We start from the raw sequence: 19416 nt of genomic DNA on the forward strand, positions 1-19416 counted from the left end.
CCGTGCTACGCACTGTACCTTGAAAAGATTCTCGACATGATCGAAAATTGCTATATCTGGATTTTTTTTAACTATATCTCTATGAATAATATCCTTTAATAATTCTATATTAAACCAAAAAATTTATAAACATAAGGCATTGTATCATGTATTTTCGGTCCATTTGTACCAAACGGGATATCACGCGTGATTGCACGCACTCATCACTAGTTAGTTGGCTTGCATGTTATATTTTTGTTTCACATTTCTTCACAAACGTTTTGTGAGGACTTTATAAATTCAATATATAAACATTGCGGCTGTTGGTCTCATAATGTAAAATGGACGAATTGCAGAAGCTGGAATACTTGTCCCTGGTGTCAAAAATCTGCACGGAGCTTGACAATCACTTGGGAATTAATGACAAGGATTTAGCTGAATTCATCATCGATTTGGAACACAAAAATCGCAGCTACGATGCGTTTCGCAAGGCGCTACTGGAAAACGGGGCCGAGTTTCCCGATTCTCTGGTGCAAAACTTGCAGCGAATTATCAATTTAATGCGACCCAGTAGACCTGAATACGATGCAAAAATTACGGCTGGCGAGGATAGCAAGGAAGATAAAAAATCGCAGCTAAAGAAAATGTTTCCCGGCTTAGCTCTACCCAATGACAAATTCAGCTGCAAAATGGACGAGGACGAACAGAATAAAGAAAAAGAGTCAAAGCAGAAGTTGGCAATAAATAAGAACGATATGAGCGACGTTGATGCCGCCATGCTGGAGCTAGAGGCTCTGGAACCTGGCGAGCGAAAAGAGGAGTCAGTAAAAGAGAACAGTAGGAGCTCACGGGACCGCCACAAACGCAAAGAACGCAGTCGAAGTCGCGAGAGAGACCGTGATCGGAATCGAGACAGGGATCGAAAGAGGGAGAGTGATCGGCATAGAGAACGAGAAAAGGATAATCAGAGAGAAAGAGAACGAGAAAGGGATAGAGAACGGGATAAGGAACATCGTCGGCGGCGCAGCAGATCTCGAGAAGAACGCGATCGCGATCGTGACCGCGACCGTGATCGTGACCGTGATCGTGACCGCGACCGTGATCGTGATCGTGACCGCGACCGTGATCGTGATCGTGACCGCGACCGTGATCGTGACCATGACCGTGACCATCGCAAACGCCGCTCTAGCTCACGAGAGCGGCAGGACAGACACGAGCAACGTAGACGACGCTCCCGTTCCCGATCTCCTGAACGCAGCACCCGCAATCAGCAGCAGGAGAAAATGCCACCGCCAGCAACTGGGATGAGCGATGATCCAGAGGTGGGCAAGATTTACTCCGGCAAGGTGGCGAACATAGTCCCATTTGGTTGCTTCGTGCAGCTATTTGGTGTGCGCAAGCGTTGGGAGGGTCTGGTACACATCTCGCAGCTACGCGCCGAGGGACGTGTCACCGATGTGACTGAGGTGGTGGCACGAAATCAGACAGTAAAAGTGAAGGTCATGTCGCTAGCGGGTCAAAAAGTATCACTGTCAATGAAGGAGGTGGATCAAGAAACTGGGCGCGATCTCAATCCATTGTCACATGCACCCGAGGAGGATGAATTGACATTGCGGGATCGAAATCCTGATGGACCTTACAACAGCACCTCCTCCATGCTAAATCTGCAGGGCAACAACATTGATGGCGATGAGCACGAGTCACGCAAGCGAGTGACGCGCATCTCCAGTCCAGAGCGATGGGAAATCAAGCAAATGATCAGCTCGGGTGTGCTGGACCGTAGTGAAATGCCCGATTTCGATGAAGAGACAGGCCTTTTGCCCAAGGATGAGGACGACGAGGCGGACATTGAAATAGAAATCGTAGAAGAGGAGCCACCCTTCCTCTCCGGGCATGGACGAGCATTGCATGACTTGTCTCCCGTGCGAATAGTTAAAAATCCAGATGGCTCGCTTGCCCAAGCAGCGATGATGCAGTCCGCTTTGTCTAAAGAGCGGCGTGAGCAGAAAATGTTGCAGCGGGAGCAGGAGATGGAAGCAGTGCCTAGCAATCTCAACAAGAACTGGATCGATCCGCTACCCGAAGATGATTCTTCACGCCACCTGGCGGCCAATATGCGCGGTATGGGTGCTGCTCCACAAGAGGTACCCGAGTGGAAGAAGCACGTCATCGGTGGCAAGAAATCTTCCTTTGGCAAAAAGACCGATCTGACTCTCATCGAGCAACGCCAATCTCTTCCCATTTACAAGCTCCGTGACGATCTCATCAAGGCCGTCACGGATAACCAGATTCTGATTGTAATTGGCGAGACGGGGTCCGGCAAGACCACACAGATCACGCAGTATCTGGGCGAGTGTGGGTTCACGGCCAGGGGCAAGATTGGATGCACCCAACCACGTCGTGTGGCTGCCATGTCCGTGGCTAAGCGAGTGGCCGAGGAGTTTGGCTGTCGCCTGGGCCAGGAGGTGGGCTATACAATACGTTTTGAAGACTGTACCAGCCCGGAGACAGTAATCAAGTACATGACGGACGGCATGTTGTTGCGCGAGTGCCTAATGGAGGCGGAGCTTAAGTCGTATTCTGTCATCATGTTGGATGAGGCTCACGAGCGCACGATCCACACGGATGTGCTTTTTGGACTGCTGAAAACAGCCGTACAAAAGCGTCCTGAATTGAAGCTGATTGTCACCTCGGCCACGTTGGATGCGGTCAAGTTTTCGCAGTATTTCTTTGAAGCCCCTATTTTTACGATACCCGGACGCACGTTTCCCGTGGAGGTGTTGTATACTAAGGAGCCAGAGACGGACTATTTGGACGCTTCGCTCATAACTGTGATGCAAATCCATTTACGTGAACCGCCTGGCGACATACTGCTCTTCCTAACGGGTCAGGAGGAGATTGACACCGCCTGTGAGATACTCTACGAGCGCATGAAAAGCTTGGGTCCAGATGTGCCCGAGCTAATCATATTGCCTGTGTATTCGGCTCTTCCCTCCGAGATGCAGACCCGAATCTTTGATCCAGCGCCGGCGGGCAGTCGCAAAGTGGTGATTGCCACAAATATAGCTGAAACATCGCTCACTATCGATGGCATCTTCTATGTGGTTGATCCCGGCTTTGTAAAACAGAAGGTTTACAATTCCAAGACGGGCATGGATTCCCTAGTGGTTACGCCCATCTCCCAGGCCGCTGCCAAACAACGTGCCGGCCGTGCTGGACGTACGGGACCTGGGAAATGTTATCGCCTTTATACGGAGCGTGCCTATCGGGATGAGATGCTGCCAACGCCTGTGCCGGAGATCCAACGTACGAATCTTGCAACAACAGTGTTGCAGCTGAAAACAATGGGCATCAATGACTTGCTGCATTTTGATTTTATGGATGCCCCTCCCGTGGAGTCATTGGTCATGGCATTGGAACAGCTGCATTCGCTCTCTGCGCTCGATGACGAGGGTTTATTGACACGCCTTGGTCGTCGTATGGCAGAGTTTCCTCTCGAGCCAAATCTATCGAAAATGCTCATCATGTCTGTCGCACTGCAGTGCTCGGATGAGATCCTCACCATTGTATCTATGCTCAGCGTACAGAACGTGTTCTACAGACCCAAGGATAAGCAGGCGCTGGCCGATCAAAAAAAGGCCAAGTTTAACCAAGCAGAGGGTAAGTCGGGAATATAGACATATATGGATATATCTAACTGTTATCCGTGCAGGTGATCATCTAACTCTGTTGGCGGTCTATAATAGCTGGAAGAACAACAAGTTCTCGAATGCCTGGTGTTATGAGAATTTCGTGCAAATCCGTACACTGAAACGTTCCCAGGATGTGCGGAAGCAACTGCTCGGCATCATGGATCGCCATAAGCTGGACGTTGTTTCTGCGGGAAAAAATTCGGTGCGCATACAAAAGGCCATATGTTCTGGCTTCTTTCGTAATGCGGCCAAAAAAGATCCACAAGAAGGCTATCGGACCCTGGTCGATTCACAAGTGGTTTATATACATCCTTCAAGCGCGCTATTCAATCGGCAACCCGAATGGGTTATCTACCATGAGCTGGTGCAAACGACAAAAGAGTATATGCGTGAGGTAACTACCATTGATCCTAAATGGTTGGTGGAGTTTGCGCCATCCTTTTTCCGCTTCTCTGATCCCACCAAGCTCAGTAAATTCAAGAAGAATCAACGATTGGAGCCGCTGTACAACAAGTACGAGGAGCCAAACGCGTGGCGTATATCACGCGTACGTCGCCGCCGTAATTAATCAGCTCAATTTGTGCAGTCAGTTTCTTTTTGTATTCAATAAAAGCTAAGTAACAATAAAAATAAGTTCAAGGTTTTCTGACAATCCATCTCTCAGTAGCCCTTGCGCCCTCGAAAGCGTTGTCGATTATCCAGCTGAAATTATACAAACGTCATTTCATTCCCTAGTTCTCGTATATCAATATTGCTGCTCACCAAAGATCGTTTGCACTCGTAGAAAGTGTTGCGCAGAACCTGACACTCAGGTGGTACGCTGTTGTCTTGCAGACACTGCCGCGGTGTCTTTTTGTCCAAGCGACAGCACTCGCTTTCCAGCAGGCACATTTTCAAATCAGCACGAACGCCGGCGCAAGCTGTTTCATCCGCCAGCTTTTCATTGCCCTCGTAGCGCATCATTTTCTTTCTGTTCTATATTGTTTACAAGAAAACTCAACTTTATTATTGTTTAAGTTTGATTACAAAATCAACTAAAGCATATGTTTCCTAGAAGTTTCTGGCAACGCTGACAACGATATCAATATCTATCGATATATATTATAACACTATCGATTAATGAAAACATATAACAAGATGATATTAAAATCCCATGTTGATAAGGTAAGAAGAAGAACGGCGCGAATGAGCACAAAACCATGTATAATTCTATTGAAATACCAGACTCCGACGAGGATATGTCGGAGCTAACAATAGATTTACCAAAATCAGAGTCCAGTGCTGCTGAAATAAATGAGCACACACCCAAAAAACAAAGAAAGATTTCGGTTTCAAGTGCAGCTGAGACCAATATAGCCACAACACCGGGATCTACATCATCCGAAACAACTAACAGCTCTCCTCTAAATGCTGCAAACAGTAACAAAGACATCAACAATCCGCTGCATGCAACGCACCATGTACGCCATAGATCTCGAAAAGCGCAACTTACAGTACGCAACGGACTTGAAAATGAAATACAATTCGAAACAATACCGGTCGATGATGAAAATCCAGCAGACCAAGAGCAACGGGTGAAGGAGAACGAAAGCGTGTATACTCTCATCGCGAATATGCTAAACACAGATGAGATGGAAACGATTGTGCAGCGAATTGCCAACGAACGTGTGCGTTGCAATTTCCTGTTGGCTACCTATAACGTAAGCACTATCAATAATTTGTATTTGTATATATATTCATATTCGTATTTGTATATATTCAACAATAATTAATGTATTACTCTTTTTGCTAGTTACCTGACATGCAATTTTCACTAAACACACCTCTCGAAATGCTAAAGTTTCAGTTCCAGGAGCGACTCAAGCTTCGCAGGGAGCGCTTGAATGCAACGAATGCAACAAAACCAATCGTAGCAAACAAAAACAAATCTGAACAGTTATAGCAAACCTAAATAAGTGTAAATAATAAAAGGAAAAAAAAAATTATAGCACTAGTAACGTTAACGTAAATTAAAATAATTTAAAAATAAAATAAAATAAATTTTTAAGTAATAGCAAGTCAGTTTTTATTTTTTCTTTGACATGGTAAACATCTGTCTTTCGTTCATGTGTTTTCACTTTATGCGCATGTCTCTCAAAAGTGCGTTTTAGTCAGAGGCATTCAACAACCCAGCGTAGCCGTGATCGTCTAGTGGTTAGGACCCCACGTTGTGGCCGTGGTAACCCAGGTTCGAATCCTGGTCACGGCAATGCTGCAATACGCATTGTCACGGAGTTGGGTTGATTTTTTTTTTTTTTTTTGATTTTTTAATTAATTTGTTCTTTATAAAGTAGGCTGCTTATTTCTGGCAAAGGACAAATTTAAAATTTTTATATTACACATAACATACTTTGGCTGCTTATCAAATTGTCTGCTAAGAAAATTACAATGGAATTTTTGTTTGCATCGGAACTCTATAACGAATCAGATTCGGAGCAACCGGTCGAATCCGAAGAAAACAGCGATGAAGAAAATATGGTACACATTGATAATACCATAAAAAATATAAGTAGAAATTTGCGCAAAGGAGATTGGACATATTTGGGAAGACATCCAGAGGTATTTTTGGCAATATACAAATATTTTAAAGTATTTATTTATAAGATTTTAGATACGTGCTATAATTCGCGTGATTATAATGCAAGCCGTTAAACAGAAGCCCAGCGACATTTTTGCATTTGCCGCCGATCTGTTTAGTATAAAGAAACAAAAGCAATTGATAAAATTGGTAAACATTTTAATTCAGTTAGTTCAACTTCTTATTTATTTTCATCTACGCTTATCGCAGATCAACAAACAACTGAAATGGGTGAATAAATTGATCCATAAGGGCAACTGGTCGGCTGTCGATGGCGCCATGTTGTTCTCTGAAAGCTCCGATTGTCATATGAAAAAAGAATGCTCAGGCATGGACCAACCACTTGAGACCATTTTTGAAGTGAAAAATATGTGTCCGGAAAATTTCAAGCCCAGTTGCTGAATTTTTTGAAAAATATTGTAGATATTGATGTAAAATTAATCAAATTTTTAAATATAAGTAAAAGTTTGCGCAAAGGAGATTGGACATTTTTGGGAAGACATCCATAGGTATTTGTGGCAACATACAAATATTTTAAAGTTTTTATAAGATATCAGATACGTACTAGAATTTGCGTGATTATAATGCAAGCCGATAAACAGAAGCCTAAAAACATTTTTACATTTGCAGTCGATCTGTTTAGTACAAAGAAACAAAAGCAATTGACAAAATTGGTAAACATTTTAATTCAGTTGAACTTCTTATTTATTTTTCTCTACGCCTATCGCAGATCAACAAACAACTGAAATGGGTAAATAAATTGATCCATAACGGCAACTGATCGGCTGTCGATGACGTCATGTTGTTCTTTGAAAGCTCCGATTGTCGTATGAAATAAGAATATGCCCAGGCCACTTAAGGCCGTTATTGAAGTGAAAAATATGTGTCCGGAAAATTTCAAGCCCAGTTGCTGAATTAATTGAAAAATATTGTAGATATTGATGTAAAATTAAACAAATTCTTAAAATGATTAAACCCAATAGATAAGAATGAATGCGTCACTTGCTCAATTCTCGATTTTGAAGCTTCGGCTTAGATTTGGTTTTTTTTGACTTCTTTAGAAAATTTGTGACAAGAGCCGCGCTCTTCTGATCGTTTTCTCGTTGCTTTTCCATTTCGATGGCTGATGAAAATTCTATCAAAGCATCCATTTGAGAAGTGCGACGTGCCTCGATAGTCATTTTGAAATCCTCCTCAGAGCGTCGGAAGTCAACTTGAAAAATGGAAAACGTCTTTAAAATGTTCAAACACTTCTCACACAAAAAACGCGGCAGACCCTGAATATCTTTGATCTGGGATTGGATTTACAATATTATACCATAGCTTCTCAATATATATAAGAAATACCTCAATATGAACTGTATTGGCAATAATACGTGTTAGTCGACGGCCATTGAATAGAGGACGCAATTTAATACCATTTTCAGCAGTTGCCCGACATTTGCAGATGCGACAGCAATCGGTTAAATCGAAATCCTTTGAATTAACAAACGAAACTCTTCTGGTGCGACTTCCTTCCTTTTCGGACATGATGAATATATTGAAATTTTAAATTTATCAAGAACCAGTTAGAACATTTCGGGAGTCAAAGTGACAATGTTTCAAATTTGTTTTTGTATATACGTAAGCTTTAATTTTCAAAGTTGCTTTTGAATTATGCCGCCTAGCTACATTTTCACCACACATGAAGTTGGCCCTAGAAATTTTTAGCTTACTTGAAGTTGGCTGCGCGCAGATTTCAATTCGCGTTAAGTTGGCTGCTCACAAATTTCCAACTAGAGTGAAGTAGACAAGACGCAAAAGTGTTTAATTCCAATTGATTGAAATAGTGTTCGAATTGGTCGCATTTTACTATTTATTAACTTGCAAAGACTTCAATGATAATCCCTTCGAAATTTACTGCGCCCAACAAGCCTCCAAGCTATTTACAAAAATATCAACTAGAGTCTGCCATATTTTTTGGTAAGTTCTGCTTTGCCTGCCGATTCTTATATGTATGCATGAGACCAGTTTGCTCACTTTTTTTGTTCTCTTTTGTTGTGCTATGCTCTTTCTGCCGAATAATGCCGCAAGATTGGGGTCTATTTGTTTTTGTTTTTGTTTTCTGTCTATTAAAATCTGTAGGACTTGAAACGAATCTTTATATATACTGTGTGTACAACGAAATTACAAAAATTAACGATTGCCTCTTGTTTAATATCAAACGCAACTTGTGCTGAAATGAATATAAATAGATTTATTCGTTATAGATTTTCTAAGAATATACGTTGTAGTAATATTTTTGAGTAATGATTTGTTACACTTGAAATTAGAAATGTCTTGCGGGATATTTTGGCTATGCGGAATACCTATTTCTCCATTGTAAGTGTACACACATGAGCACTTATGTATATATGTATGTAGATATAATTTGGAGGTGCAGTAACTGTGGCAACTTGGTCGGCCCGCCGGCCGGCCGGCGAAAACGAAAACATGACTGCTAACAGCCACGTAACATAGCCTTAACATAACAACGTTGGCTTTGAATGGTAACATTCGGAGTTCGTAGCTCGCTGAAGTTTGCTTCAGTTGTGATTATTACAAACAATAAAAGGAGTGAGAAAAGAAAATCCCCCTTACGTATAAATTTTGTGTAAAATGTTGCCAAACGACAGAAAGATTTTGAGGTGCAGCAACAATAAGTGCACTGATTGCAACGCATTTACATTCGATTTCTACATTCTCCGTCTTGCAAAATCTCTTGCAGGCAACACGCACGTCAGAATCAAAGTCAGACTGCGCGCCGGACTGTCCAAAGAGTCAACGCTGGACGACTCAACAGCAATAACAACAGCAGCGGCAGTCACAAGATGAGCAAGGCAGACCCCATATCACTCAGCTTCCACGACTCCTGTCTGCGCATGTCCGACGTGCAACTGCTGCACGGACCGCGCTGGCTCAACGATCAGGCAAATAGCTCAATGGACTAACTAAGCAGTTCTGTATACATTGAAGTATAATTTTGCTTGCAGATCCTGAGCTTCTACTACGAGTATCTGTCGCATGTCAAGTACAAGAACAACAACGACTTGTACTTCATAGCGCCCGAGGTGACGCAGTGCATGAAATACATGGACGACTCCGAGCTGGAGATGGTGTTCGAGGACCATGATGCCGCGAACAAGCAATTCATATTCTTTGCACTGAATGACAATGGAAACACCGAGGCAGGCGGCACCCATTGGTCGCTGATGGTGCTCTCGCGACCAGAGAAAACATTTTTCCACTTCGACTCGTATGGCAACAACAATACGGGGCCTTCGATGGAGCTGATGGCTAAGGTGAAGGATCTGCTGGGCGTGCGTCAGGCAAAGTTTCGTCCCATGCGCTGCCTGCAGCAGGCGAATGGCTACGACTGTGGCATCCACGTCATCTGCATGACTGATCACATAGCCGACTATGTGAATCGCTATGAGGTGATTGAGGGTCTACCCACATTGCACATCGATACAGTGAAGGCCAAACGCGCTGAACTACTGAAGCTAATCATATCGCTGGGCGGCAAGGACTAAACACGATTAACTGCTTTCTATGTTATATCCTGTAGCCTTAAGTGACCTTTCATAAACAACGTTACTAACTGTAAAACGCACTGTGAATACGACTCAGAGTATACGCTTACATTTTAAGACAGCTGGAGAGAGGAATTGGAGGTGAGGTAGTCTATGGGGTGCTTGCATCAGGCGTTGAACGCAAGCTGATCGTCAGCATGAATGCGATATTTGTATTAATGATTGTAATTTGTTTAATTTAATGTTTACTTTTGCCCAGTGCGAGGCACTGCAACAACAAAAACAGCACAGAAAACGAAATGAAGAGACAAAATCCAACCCGAGTCCATTTGAAAGAAGTACGACTCATGTAGTTTTTTGTTGGCTGGTCGGAATAAATATTTGTTTATTCAAGCCGGAAGCTCTCATGTTTATTATTATCACTGGAAGGACCGCATAATATTTCTGCTTGTTTGTCCAGTGGCATTCAAGATATGTGTAAAATGAATGTGAATGCAGTATTTAAAAGTTTATTGAGTGTCGATTGTCTAAAAATATAAAATAATAATAATAGGACAGAAACGTAAATCGAAACTATGATTATTCATGTATATAGCATATAGATATATATTTTTAATATACCAAGGACAGGTACGTCTGACCTGAACTGTTATAGAATCGATTCATTGTGTAAAGCGTATTACGAATACTTTATACTCCCTGAATAGTAATTAGTTGATATCTGGCGATGCGTTAGCCGCGATATAATCAGCATTTGGTAATGAGGCCCTTTGCATAACTTATAGCACAACATCTAGTTACGTATTATTCTCCGTGAAACATGGTCGGCGGGTTCCTTTTGCGTATCTGTCAAGGCTATTCGGTAATTCTAGGCGTTAGCTCGTACTTTCGAGTATCGAAGAATTATCGCGAGACGTGGCTGACGCGCGGCTATGTCCTGGTCGTGAATGTCCTGACGCTCAGTCTGCTGCCCTTTGTCTTCTGGATGTCCGCCCAGTACGTCAGGATAGCCAGCTGGTTTCCAAATTTGTTGACCTACACAACATATATACTCTACACGGTGTCCTATGCGACTATAGCATATACTCTGATCTCACGCTCCTGTCGGGATAAAGCGCTGCTGGAGGCGGACAGGACCGTGCAGAGATTGAACCGAGGGTTTGCACAGGATATTCGAAATGGGCGATCTGTCGACAGCACACTTCGCCATTTGCATAATTTGAAGCTGGGCTCTGTGTTGTTCGTCAGCCTGGCCAGCTTCCTAGCCTGCCTGGCGGTACCCAATGAGCCAAAGCTGAGCATCGTGCTGTGCGTCTTCTTATACAGCAACGCCAAGAATATTCCCCTGCTCGCCGTCCATCGCTATTATCTGGCTCTGTGGGACATCGCCTATTGTTATCAGAATCTCAATAAGCAGCTGGGACAGCTTCTGCATCTGGGTAGGGGGACTCAAGGATCTCCATCGCGTCGCCAGCTGGAGCATCTGCAGCATCTGTGGATGCTCCACAGCCTGCTCACACGCTGCACTCAGAGGCTCAACAAGATCTATGATCTGCTTATGTTGGCTGCTCGCTTTGATAATCTGGCATTCTTTGCGATTAATACCTATTGGGGCATAGTCTTCTCATTTAGCGTTGACGCACCTATCTATTTAACTCTCTTCGGGGCTGCGAACTACTATGTGCATCTACTGGACTTCTATCTATTGAACTTCATGTGTGACCAGACCATGTGGTACCAGAGCCCGATACAGCATAACCTCAGCGAGGGGCATTGGTCAAGGGAGGTGCATATCTAGTGTACATGTATGTATATATAGAAATTATATATTTCTCCTGCAGCTGAACGCCTTTGTCCTGTACGCCTGTACTTCGAAGCTGGACTTTTGGGTTTGCGGTCTCTATAAGGTGAATCGTCGCAGCTGGTTCCAAATGCAGATCTCTATTATTACATTTTTCATTTTGTTGTTGCAGTTTCATTTGTTGCACAATAAGAAATATACTTTATAAAATAATTATTGTGTGCACCTGAAATAATTATAATACACAATACGACTACATACTACCTATAGGATTATTAAAGTTTGTCGTACAAAATATTTTTTTAAATATTTAAAGTTCTTATATAGAGTTATTAAATTCTTATAATACAGTTAATTAAAATAATTTTGTTCCGCTTGATCAGATAATTTCAAATATACATACATATATTCCGCATAATCAGATGAGCTCATGTCAACATCAATATCTTTATTATGATGCACAGCCAGATGGGGGAATACAATACTCTAAACAATGAATTATATCTAACCCATATCAATACCGTTAAGCTTAAACATTTCGATCACATAACACACACTTATCTGCCTTTGGTACTGATAGTTCGTATTACATCGAATATATATATAACGAAGCATTGGACGGATTAACAACTGCCGCCCAGTGAGAGGATCAGCTTAAGCAGCTCGGCACGCTTGGCCTTTACAGTATCGATTTGCAGTCCGGGCAGCCCGTTGATCATCTCAAAGCGACTCACATAGTCGGCTATGTGATCGGTCATGCAGATGACGTGGATGCCACAGTCGTAGCCATTCGCCTGCTGCAGACAGCGCATCGGACAGAACTTGGCCAGACGCATGCCCAGGAAGTCCTTCACCCTATTCATCAGCTTGACGGATGTGGCCGTGTTGCTGTTGCCAAACGAGTCAAAGTGGAAGAAAGTCTTCTCGGGCTGCGACATCACCAGCAGCGACCAGTGGCTGCCGCCCTCTTCGGTGGCGCCGTTGTCGTTAAGAGCAAAGAATATGAACAGCTTGTAGGCGGCATTGTTCTTGTCCAGCAGCATCTCCAGCTCGGAGTCGTCCATGTATTTCATGCACTGCGTCACCTCGGGCGCTATGAAGTACAAGTCTTTGTTGTTCTTGTACTTGACATGCGACAGATACTCGTAGTAGAAGCTCAGGATCTGCAAGAAAAATATATATTCTAATGTATACAGAATTATTTAGTTAGTCCATTGAGCTATTTGCCTGATCGTTGAGCCAGCGCGGTCCGTGCAGCAGTTGCACGTCGGACATGCGCAGACAGGAGTCGTGGAAGCTGAGCGATATGGGGTCTGTCTTGCTCATGTTGTGGCACGTGCGTGTTGCCTGGAAAGTGTACGAAAAGATTCAATAATTTTGTAATTTAGTCAATATGGATGTTTGTTTATTGTACTGTGTTCAAGCGTCAAGGTGGCTTGTATTTTGGCAGCATTTTATAAGATCTTTGATATATTTTTTGCTTTCAAACGTAAATTTTTCATCAACTCGTGCCGTTTTTGTTCTTCTGTTAAGTGTCTGTAATTCTGGTGTTATTTAACATCCTTTAGAGCTGCGCGGCGAATTAGATACCACGTGGTTTAGTAACAGCAGTATGCTGTTATTTCGGAGTTTTAGGAGTAAAACACTTTTCTATAGAAAATGCTGGAACAATTACATACATACAAATGTACCTGCCACGTGGCCGGCGAATAACAACTAGAGGTTGCTAAAATAATGCGCAGCCAACAGCGAAACTTCAAAAGTTTGTTAACAATTCTTTTTTATTTTAAATGCGAAATCAAATGTGAGCTTAGATTACTGCTAAGTTTATGGTTAAAAACATATTGTATACAAAGTAATTATAATAGCAATAAAAATACATCGAAATCTTGATTTTACGAGGCACTAAAATGCACTTAATGTGCACATTTTACAATTCACATTCATACACACATCTCATATTCTGATATAAAGAGGACATGCTGATAGATCGTTTGTATATAGTAAACACTAAGCCGTGGTTAGATTGTGTTTGGTGGGTTCTTTGCGGGGCCCAGGATACAATTCCCAAATACTAAAAGCTAAATGCTCGGCTGTGTATATGTATGTACGTTATTTATAATAAAAGCGTCCGCATCACAGTCGCACCTCGGGGCGCTGCCAGCCGCCGAAGGCACGCTCCAGCTCCTCGGCTACGGCCAGGCACAATCGGTCCTCATTAAAGTTCGCTATGACCTGCACGCCCAGCGGCAAGCCCTCGCTGCCCAAGCCAAGCGGCACAGCTGTGGCCGGGAAGCCCAGCACGTTGACTATGCCCGTATATGAGAAGTTGATGGGGCGCGTCAGGGGCTCGTTGTGATAGGGCGCTACAGTGGGATGCGTGGGATAGATGAGCACGCCATTGTCGCCCAGCAGCTGCTGTAGTGTGGCACGCAGGTCATCCCGCTTGGCCACCATGTGCTTGTACTTGGAGGAGCCATGCTGGCACTGGGCATTGTCCATTACGGCAGTGATCAGACCAATCAGTGTATGCTTGGAGGCGCCCACCAGCCACTTGAGCAGCTCCAGATAGGTGTTGATATCGTAGCGCAAGTCACCCAGCTGGTAGCTGAAACCGTGACCGGAGTCATCTCGCATGTTGGCAAACCAAATGGCCGCTGATTGGCGTATCTGCGGCAGCTGAACCTGCTTCACCTGACCAGCGCCGAATTTCTTGCTCAAATGGTCAGCCACTCGGCGCATGGCCAGCAGCAGATCCTTATCGACGGCGGAGACCATGCGACCGCCGCCATCCGATTCCTGATAGAAGAACTTTATTTTATCCAGCTCCACTGGCTTGTCCAGCCGCAATAGGTGCGCTCGCTCCCCAGCCATAATCTGCAGCATCGGTCGCAGATCCTCGGCAAAACGTGACATGGGACCCAGACCCAAAAACGAGTTCTGCTCCTCACTGAACGGACTAGGAAACTGGCCCTTGTTCGATACGATCAACTTGCTGGGCTTGTGCCCAAATATGCCATTGAAAAACGCGGGCATCCGAATGGATCCCCCAATGTCCGAGCCCAAGCCAAATGGTGAGCCTGCAGCCGATTGGACGCAGCCCTCGCCGCCGCTGGAGCCGCCCACAATGCGGTTCGTGTCGTAGGCATTGTTTGTCCTGCCGTGCACCGTATTGTTGCTCTCCCACCACATGCACATCTCGGACACATTGGTGAGCGCAAAGGGTATCGCGCCCGCCTTTCGCATCAATCCCATCGCATCCGAATCCTCTGCCGCGCGCACCTCACGGCGCGAATATAATCCAGCTGTATGGAGCATGCCTGTGAACAAATCGGTGGGCATTAGCTATGTGGAGCCTAACCAAATAGTTTGTAGTCTACTGCACCTTTGACCGCTATGCAATCTTTTGTTGAGATGGGCACGCCCAAAAATGGTTTCAGCGTGGCCAGCTCTTCTGTTGTATATTGGCCGGACTTTATCAAGGCGTCCGCTGCGGCTGCCTCTTTGAGTGCCTCATCGTAGCGCTCATCCACGACACAGTTGAGCAACGGATTCACTTCCTTGATGCGGCGTATAAACGATTCCAGAACCTGAACACTGCTGAGCTATAAAGAGTGAGATGAATAAATTGATTTCTAAATTGACATCAGGAAGATTAGTTGTCTATACCTCTTGGTTACGTATTTTTCTGGCCAGCGATGTGGCCGATTCGAGGAGTATGGGATCCGTTATGGGCGGCATGCTTTTACCTTTGGCGCCATATATTAACCGGAAGATAAAACGAAAGAAGGTTTGCAACAGCCCAAATATGTAGGCGCCAATCATGCGGCTCAGAGGCACGTTATTCTGATCGAATTGCTTCTCCGACATGGCGGCTAACGCGGAATGTCTAACTACAACTAGAAATATCTATGTATATATATATAAATATATATATGTATGTATATTATTGGCAAATCGTTTTTATTTTATTTGTGTTTGAGTTCCAGTTCTTGACCAGGCCCATGTGTTAATTCTCTGTGGAAGAGAAAATACATATATGTATATTTTGGCGGATTATTTAAAGTGTAGATAAGAAACAGACAATAAGACCCATTGTACAATCTAGTGTAAACATTTCCATAAACAAATTTTGTTTATCTACGCAATAAAAATGGTCCAGGCTGGGCTGTTATTGAAAGTATGGAATCAACAGAATGACTACATATCCTGTTAATAACAGCTCTTCAATGTACATTAACATTGCTTTGTAAGCTATTAACTTACATATTTAATTAACCTTTTTCTTATAAGAGATAAATATGTAAAACAGATAAGTAAATAATAAGAGATTTTATGATAATATAGACTATTATTATTGCATATATGTATGTATATTTTCTTCCTCATTTTCGATATAATATTCTGTATATCCGTCTTGTTGTTGTTGCGCAGTTTTTATTTGCAAATACGTTACACTAGAATCCTTCTAAAGATTAGGAAAAACTAGTATACTACTTTAAAATAAACTATTACTATGTCTTGCTACATGCTTCATTCATCATTTGACCGTGAATCTGTATTTTGAAGTGAATAGGACTCAAATTCAACGTTCATACTTGTAATCATAAATTTTGTTTAATCAAATTATTAAAATATAAATTCCTGCCGCTGATGATGAATTATGCACACATGGATATGTATACTGTATATATTTGGACAATGAACTCCCATAGTTAAGTGCTTAACTAAATTATTTTTAGCTATCGAAATTCGCCACGTGCCCCCTTGATCGCCGCTGCAACTTCGACTGAGTCATATCCATTATCCATTATCAAGTTTATGATGTCTGGGCCTCACAAAACTTTTATCTGCCCAACGGATCGGGAACATTATATGAGTAAATACCAACTGCGGCGTCGGCTAACGTATATAAAGTCGAGAAATAACAAACAATTGCCAATTAGACCAACCTAAACAACAATCGTTTGTTATAGAGGACATCGACCGTCGCATACCCTGTATTTATAGTATATTAAATATCGTATAAAAAAATCATTTTTCGGTTTTTCTACTGGTAATATTTTATTTTTAGACAATATGTATGTATTCTATTTTATTAATCACATAAAATACGCCAATCATCTGCTTTAAACTATTTAGCTTACACGGTTATACCCTGTACTTGTTTGTATATATTACATCAAATAGTATTGTGTTCCCTCCTACTATTTTAAATAAATAGGTTTCAAAAATCATATATGTTGGCAAATATTTTGATATAGATGTATGAGCACAGAGCCCATATATATAGCTTGTGTTTTATTTAAAATTCGTTTTGTTTTCTTAGAAAAGAATGTAAACTTTTCCATTCCAATGACTCTTGAAATAATTTATGAAGCGCAAAAACAGAAATGGATCGTACATATGTGTAGTATACATGCATTCATTATACATATTTTTAAACTGTGCTCGAATATGATTTAGAAAATTTGAATAAACACAAATAGAGATTATTTTTGCAGTAGAATCAGATTTACAAAGTTTATTTATAACATAAATGAACAATTCCTAATCTCCGTTGATGGAAAAATAATTCAGTATGTGGCTTTGGCTGATAAACGAAAAGTTCATCAAACGACTAAATCTTGGCAGCTTAGCATTGTTGCCATATGTAGAGTCATTCAGTATCTGCTACTGCTCCATTATCTTATCGGTATTCAATGCACGCTGTCGAATTAGCCAACAGGATTAACTTTGGACTTTAATGCCGTTTACAATAACAAAGATTAAATGGGAAAAAAGTCAACGTCTGAAACTACACAAAGCTGTTCAAGTTATTATCGAAGCACAGGGGCAAAGGGAAACAGAGTTGAGAAACATCCAAGTGTGACTCATTGCAGAAGTCGTAGCTGCAAATATAAGTTTGATAATTCTGATATTAGTCATAGAATTAGCGTCCCAAGTGTTACGGGTGGGCTATGGATTTAAGAATAGCATGCAAAATTTAAGTGCTCAGCCAGATCTTACGTCTCAAAAAAAAAAAAAAAATTCAAAACAAAACTTGTAAACTTGTAACCCGGAGTTCACATTTATGACCAGTAGATTTAAAAAATATTTTTTGAGATACTTGTTTAAGATTTTATTTATTATACTTTAGTTTTAAAAGTTTTTCTTTGATCAGTGTACAGACACGTCGCACATTCCGCAATAGTTCCTGCCTAATCTTTCACTCTCCTCCTTTTTCGTTCTCTCTTGCTATGTCGTTGAATCAGAGTTTCGTCAAGTTGAAGGACGCCGCTTCTCTTTTCGCCTCTTTCTTATCGCACTCATTGCGGCGACATTGTGTAATTGTCTGTCACGGTCGTCGGTGGGAACACGCTCTCAATATTGATGTTGATATTGTTACAATTTCTTATCAGCTATTTGTTTAAGGCAGCATATCGCAATTTGGTCGAGCACCGTTCGCTTTCTCAATAAGTTTAATTGAATTGCGCGGCTTTACAAATGGACACGCTTCAATTTACACATGACAACAAATTTGTAGTGCATGCATATGAATCAACGGCTAATTATTAATACTAAATTTACCAATTGGTTTGCGCAAAGTTGATATATTATCAAACAAAGATAATGTATAATAAAAGAAAACACTGGGGTTTATTCCCGATAAGATTGCAGTTAAAATCATCAAACCTATCCGTGAGCAAGGTTCTAATACGTTTGTATGTGAAAGGCCTGTTTAAAATGTTATTAACACTTGTTGCGTGAGAACAACCGCTAGCTAAGAGATGAGGACAGAGAGAGCTAGGAGTGACTGGCAGTCAGCGGAAGAGCGAATTTGGTTGCGTGTGCAGGTAATTAAGTGTCAAACCTATAGAGCAGCGGGCGCGCGACGAATTCAATAGTGAAATGAATAGAGCAACTTTGCGGATTTCGGGTGTGGTTGTATTTGTATGCTTGTGTGTGCATGTGCCTGTGCGTAAGCGTGTGTGTATATGTGGAAGAGGGTGGCGAAAGGTGGCAAAGCAAACGAAAGACCGGCAAACGTTTGCTGGACAATGACATCATGCAGAATATGAAAATAAAAATTTAATAATGATGAAATAAAAGGATGAAGCACTCATGTATAAGGAAATTTAATATAGCACACAAAGAAGAACCTGTTTGTTGATGTTAGCTTCAGCAAATTGTCGCTCTGATTGCTTAATACATACAAACGGTCACCGATATATACACAAGTAATTGTTGATGTATTTATGCAATGCATATATAAGTACGGTTTAAATTTTCCACTGTATATCACTTATTTGACATTAAACCAGTTTGCCAATGAAGCATCATATAATGCGCCAATTTATGTCATTATTCCATTCAAAAATGCACACTCACACACACACACTTAGAAGTAAAGGGAACTTTTTTCTATGCGTGTGAAATTACACACAGTAATGACAGCTAATTCTTTTTGTATTTTGTGGTCTTCGTTTTGTGTTTCATGCACAAAATCGACACGATATTTGTATAATGTTCTTAGAAAATGCATACACAAAATAAGTCTATCAGGCGACAGAAACTTTACCCGCAGTTACAGTGATCCGAACAGCTGACCGACTCGTTGAATACTGACAAAACGAACCGCATTTGTCGGGGACTAGCACAAGCTTAGCACAGTATGCAGCTCACATATGTATGTGTGACTGCGATACTCAAAATGAATGCATTAGCACTTAACATTTTGTAAATCATACAATTTATGCTCTTGTAGTTGTACAACTTTTAAGTGCTTGATTCTGT

At 42.0% G+C, this 19416-nt stretch overlaps 8 protein-coding genes and 1 non-coding gene across 10 annotated transcripts; 6 read left to right on the forward strand and 3 right to left on the reverse strand.

Moving 5' to 3' along the window:
* The first annotated feature begins 193 nt into the window (after window positions 1-193).
* On the forward strand, window positions 194-4304 carry pea (ATP-dependent RNA helicase pea). Its single transcript, XM_018104180.3, has 2 exons — window positions 194-3639; window positions 3692-4304. Exons 1-2 carry the CDS (start codon window positions 321-323, stop codon window positions 4237-4239), a joined length of 3867 nt encoding a protein of 1288 aa, XP_017959669.1. The 5' UTR covers window positions 194-320; the 3' UTR covers window positions 4240-4304.
* LOC108653589 (cytochrome c oxidase assembly factor 5) lies at window positions 4249-4720 on the reverse strand. Its single transcript, XM_018104213.3, has 2 exons — window positions 4434-4720; window positions 4249-4373 (listed from the first exon to the last, which is right to left on the reverse strand). Exons 1-2 carry the CDS (start codon window positions 4632-4634, stop codon window positions 4332-4334), a joined length of 243 nt encoding a protein of 80 aa, XP_017959702.1. The 5' UTR covers window positions 4635-4720; the 3' UTR covers window positions 4249-4331.
* A 90-nt stretch (window positions 4721-4810) lies between these two features.
* LOC108653579 (uncharacterized) lies at window positions 4811-5707 on the forward strand. Its single transcript, XM_018104201.3, has 2 exons — window positions 4811-5371; window positions 5464-5707. Exons 1-2 carry the CDS (start codon window positions 4871-4873, stop codon window positions 5611-5613), a joined length of 651 nt encoding a protein of 216 aa, XP_017959690.1. The 5' UTR covers window positions 4811-4870; the 3' UTR covers window positions 5614-5707.
* Window positions 5708-5847: 140 nt separating this feature from the next.
* On the forward strand, window positions 5848-5919 carry TRNAH-GUG (transfer RNA histidin (anticodon GUG)). Its single transcript has one exon. It is a non-coding gene; the product is annotated as a tRNA-His (tRNA).
* A 97-nt stretch (window positions 5920-6016) lies between these two features.
* Window positions 6017-6742, forward strand: LOC108653584 (uncharacterized). Its single transcript, XM_018104206.3, has 3 exons — window positions 6017-6269; window positions 6322-6438; window positions 6499-6742. The coding sequence occupies exons 1-3, from the start codon at window positions 6099-6101 to the stop codon at window positions 6688-6690; spliced, it is 480 nt and encodes a 159-aa protein (XP_017959695.1). The 5' UTR covers window positions 6017-6098; the 3' UTR covers window positions 6691-6742.
* A 1268-nt stretch (window positions 6743-8010) lies between these two features.
* Window positions 8011-9954, forward strand: Den1 (SUMO peptidase family member deneddylase 1). Of its 2 annotated transcripts, none has more exons than XM_018104200.3 (3): window positions 8011-8250; window positions 9035-9236; window positions 9300-9954. In XM_018104200.3, exons 2-3 carry the CDS (start codon window positions 9138-9140, stop codon window positions 9837-9839), a joined length of 639 nt encoding a protein of 212 aa, XP_017959689.3. In that variant the 5' UTR covers window positions 8011-8250; window positions 9035-9137; the 3' UTR covers window positions 9840-9954. The 2 variants fall into 2 exon arrangements, with proteins under 2 accessions (XP_017959689.3, XP_017959687.3); XM_018104198.3 differs by lacking the exon at window positions 8011-8250 and adding an exon at window positions 8773-8954.
* Window positions 9955-10511: 557 nt separating this feature from the next.
* LOC108652890 (putative gustatory receptor 59b) lies at window positions 10512-11855 on the forward strand. The gene is made up of 2 exons (XM_030383066.2): window positions 10512-11625; window positions 11681-11855. The coding sequence occupies exons 1-2, from the start codon at window positions 10660-10662 to the stop codon at window positions 11846-11848; spliced, it is 1134 nt and encodes a 377-aa protein (XP_030238926.2). The 5' UTR covers window positions 10512-10659; the 3' UTR covers window positions 11849-11855.
* Window positions 11856-12068: 213 nt separating this feature from the next.
* On the reverse strand, window positions 12069-13111 carry LOC108653580 (sentrin-specific protease 8). Its single transcript, XM_018104203.3, has 2 exons — window positions 12868-13111; window positions 12069-12803 (listed from the first exon to the last, which is right to left on the reverse strand). The coding sequence occupies exons 1-2, from the start codon at window positions 12964-12966 to the stop codon at window positions 12264-12266; spliced, it is 639 nt and encodes a 212-aa protein (XP_017959692.1). The 5' UTR covers window positions 12967-13111; the 3' UTR covers window positions 12069-12263.
* Window positions 13112-13403: 292 nt separating this feature from the next.
* On the reverse strand, window positions 13404-19416 carry LOC108653574 (fatty-acid amide hydrolase 2-B). The gene is made up of 4 exons (XM_030383052.2): window positions 19202-19416; window positions 15310-15657; window positions 15026-15245; window positions 13404-14960 (listed from the first exon to the last, which is right to left on the reverse strand). Exons 2-4 carry the CDS (start codon window positions 15508-15510, stop codon window positions 13777-13779), a joined length of 1605 nt encoding a protein of 534 aa, XP_030238912.1. The 5' UTR covers window positions 15511-15657; window positions 19202-19416; the 3' UTR covers window positions 13404-13776.

This window comes from Drosophila navojoa, chromosome 5 (assembly GCF_054131105.1).
Source record: "Drosophila navojoa isolate 15081-1374.11 chromosome 5, UAZ_NAV_1.0, whole genome shotgun sequence".
In the NCBI taxonomy this organism is placed as follows: domain Eukaryota; kingdom Metazoa; phylum Arthropoda; class Insecta; order Diptera; family Drosophilidae; genus Drosophila; species Drosophila navojoa.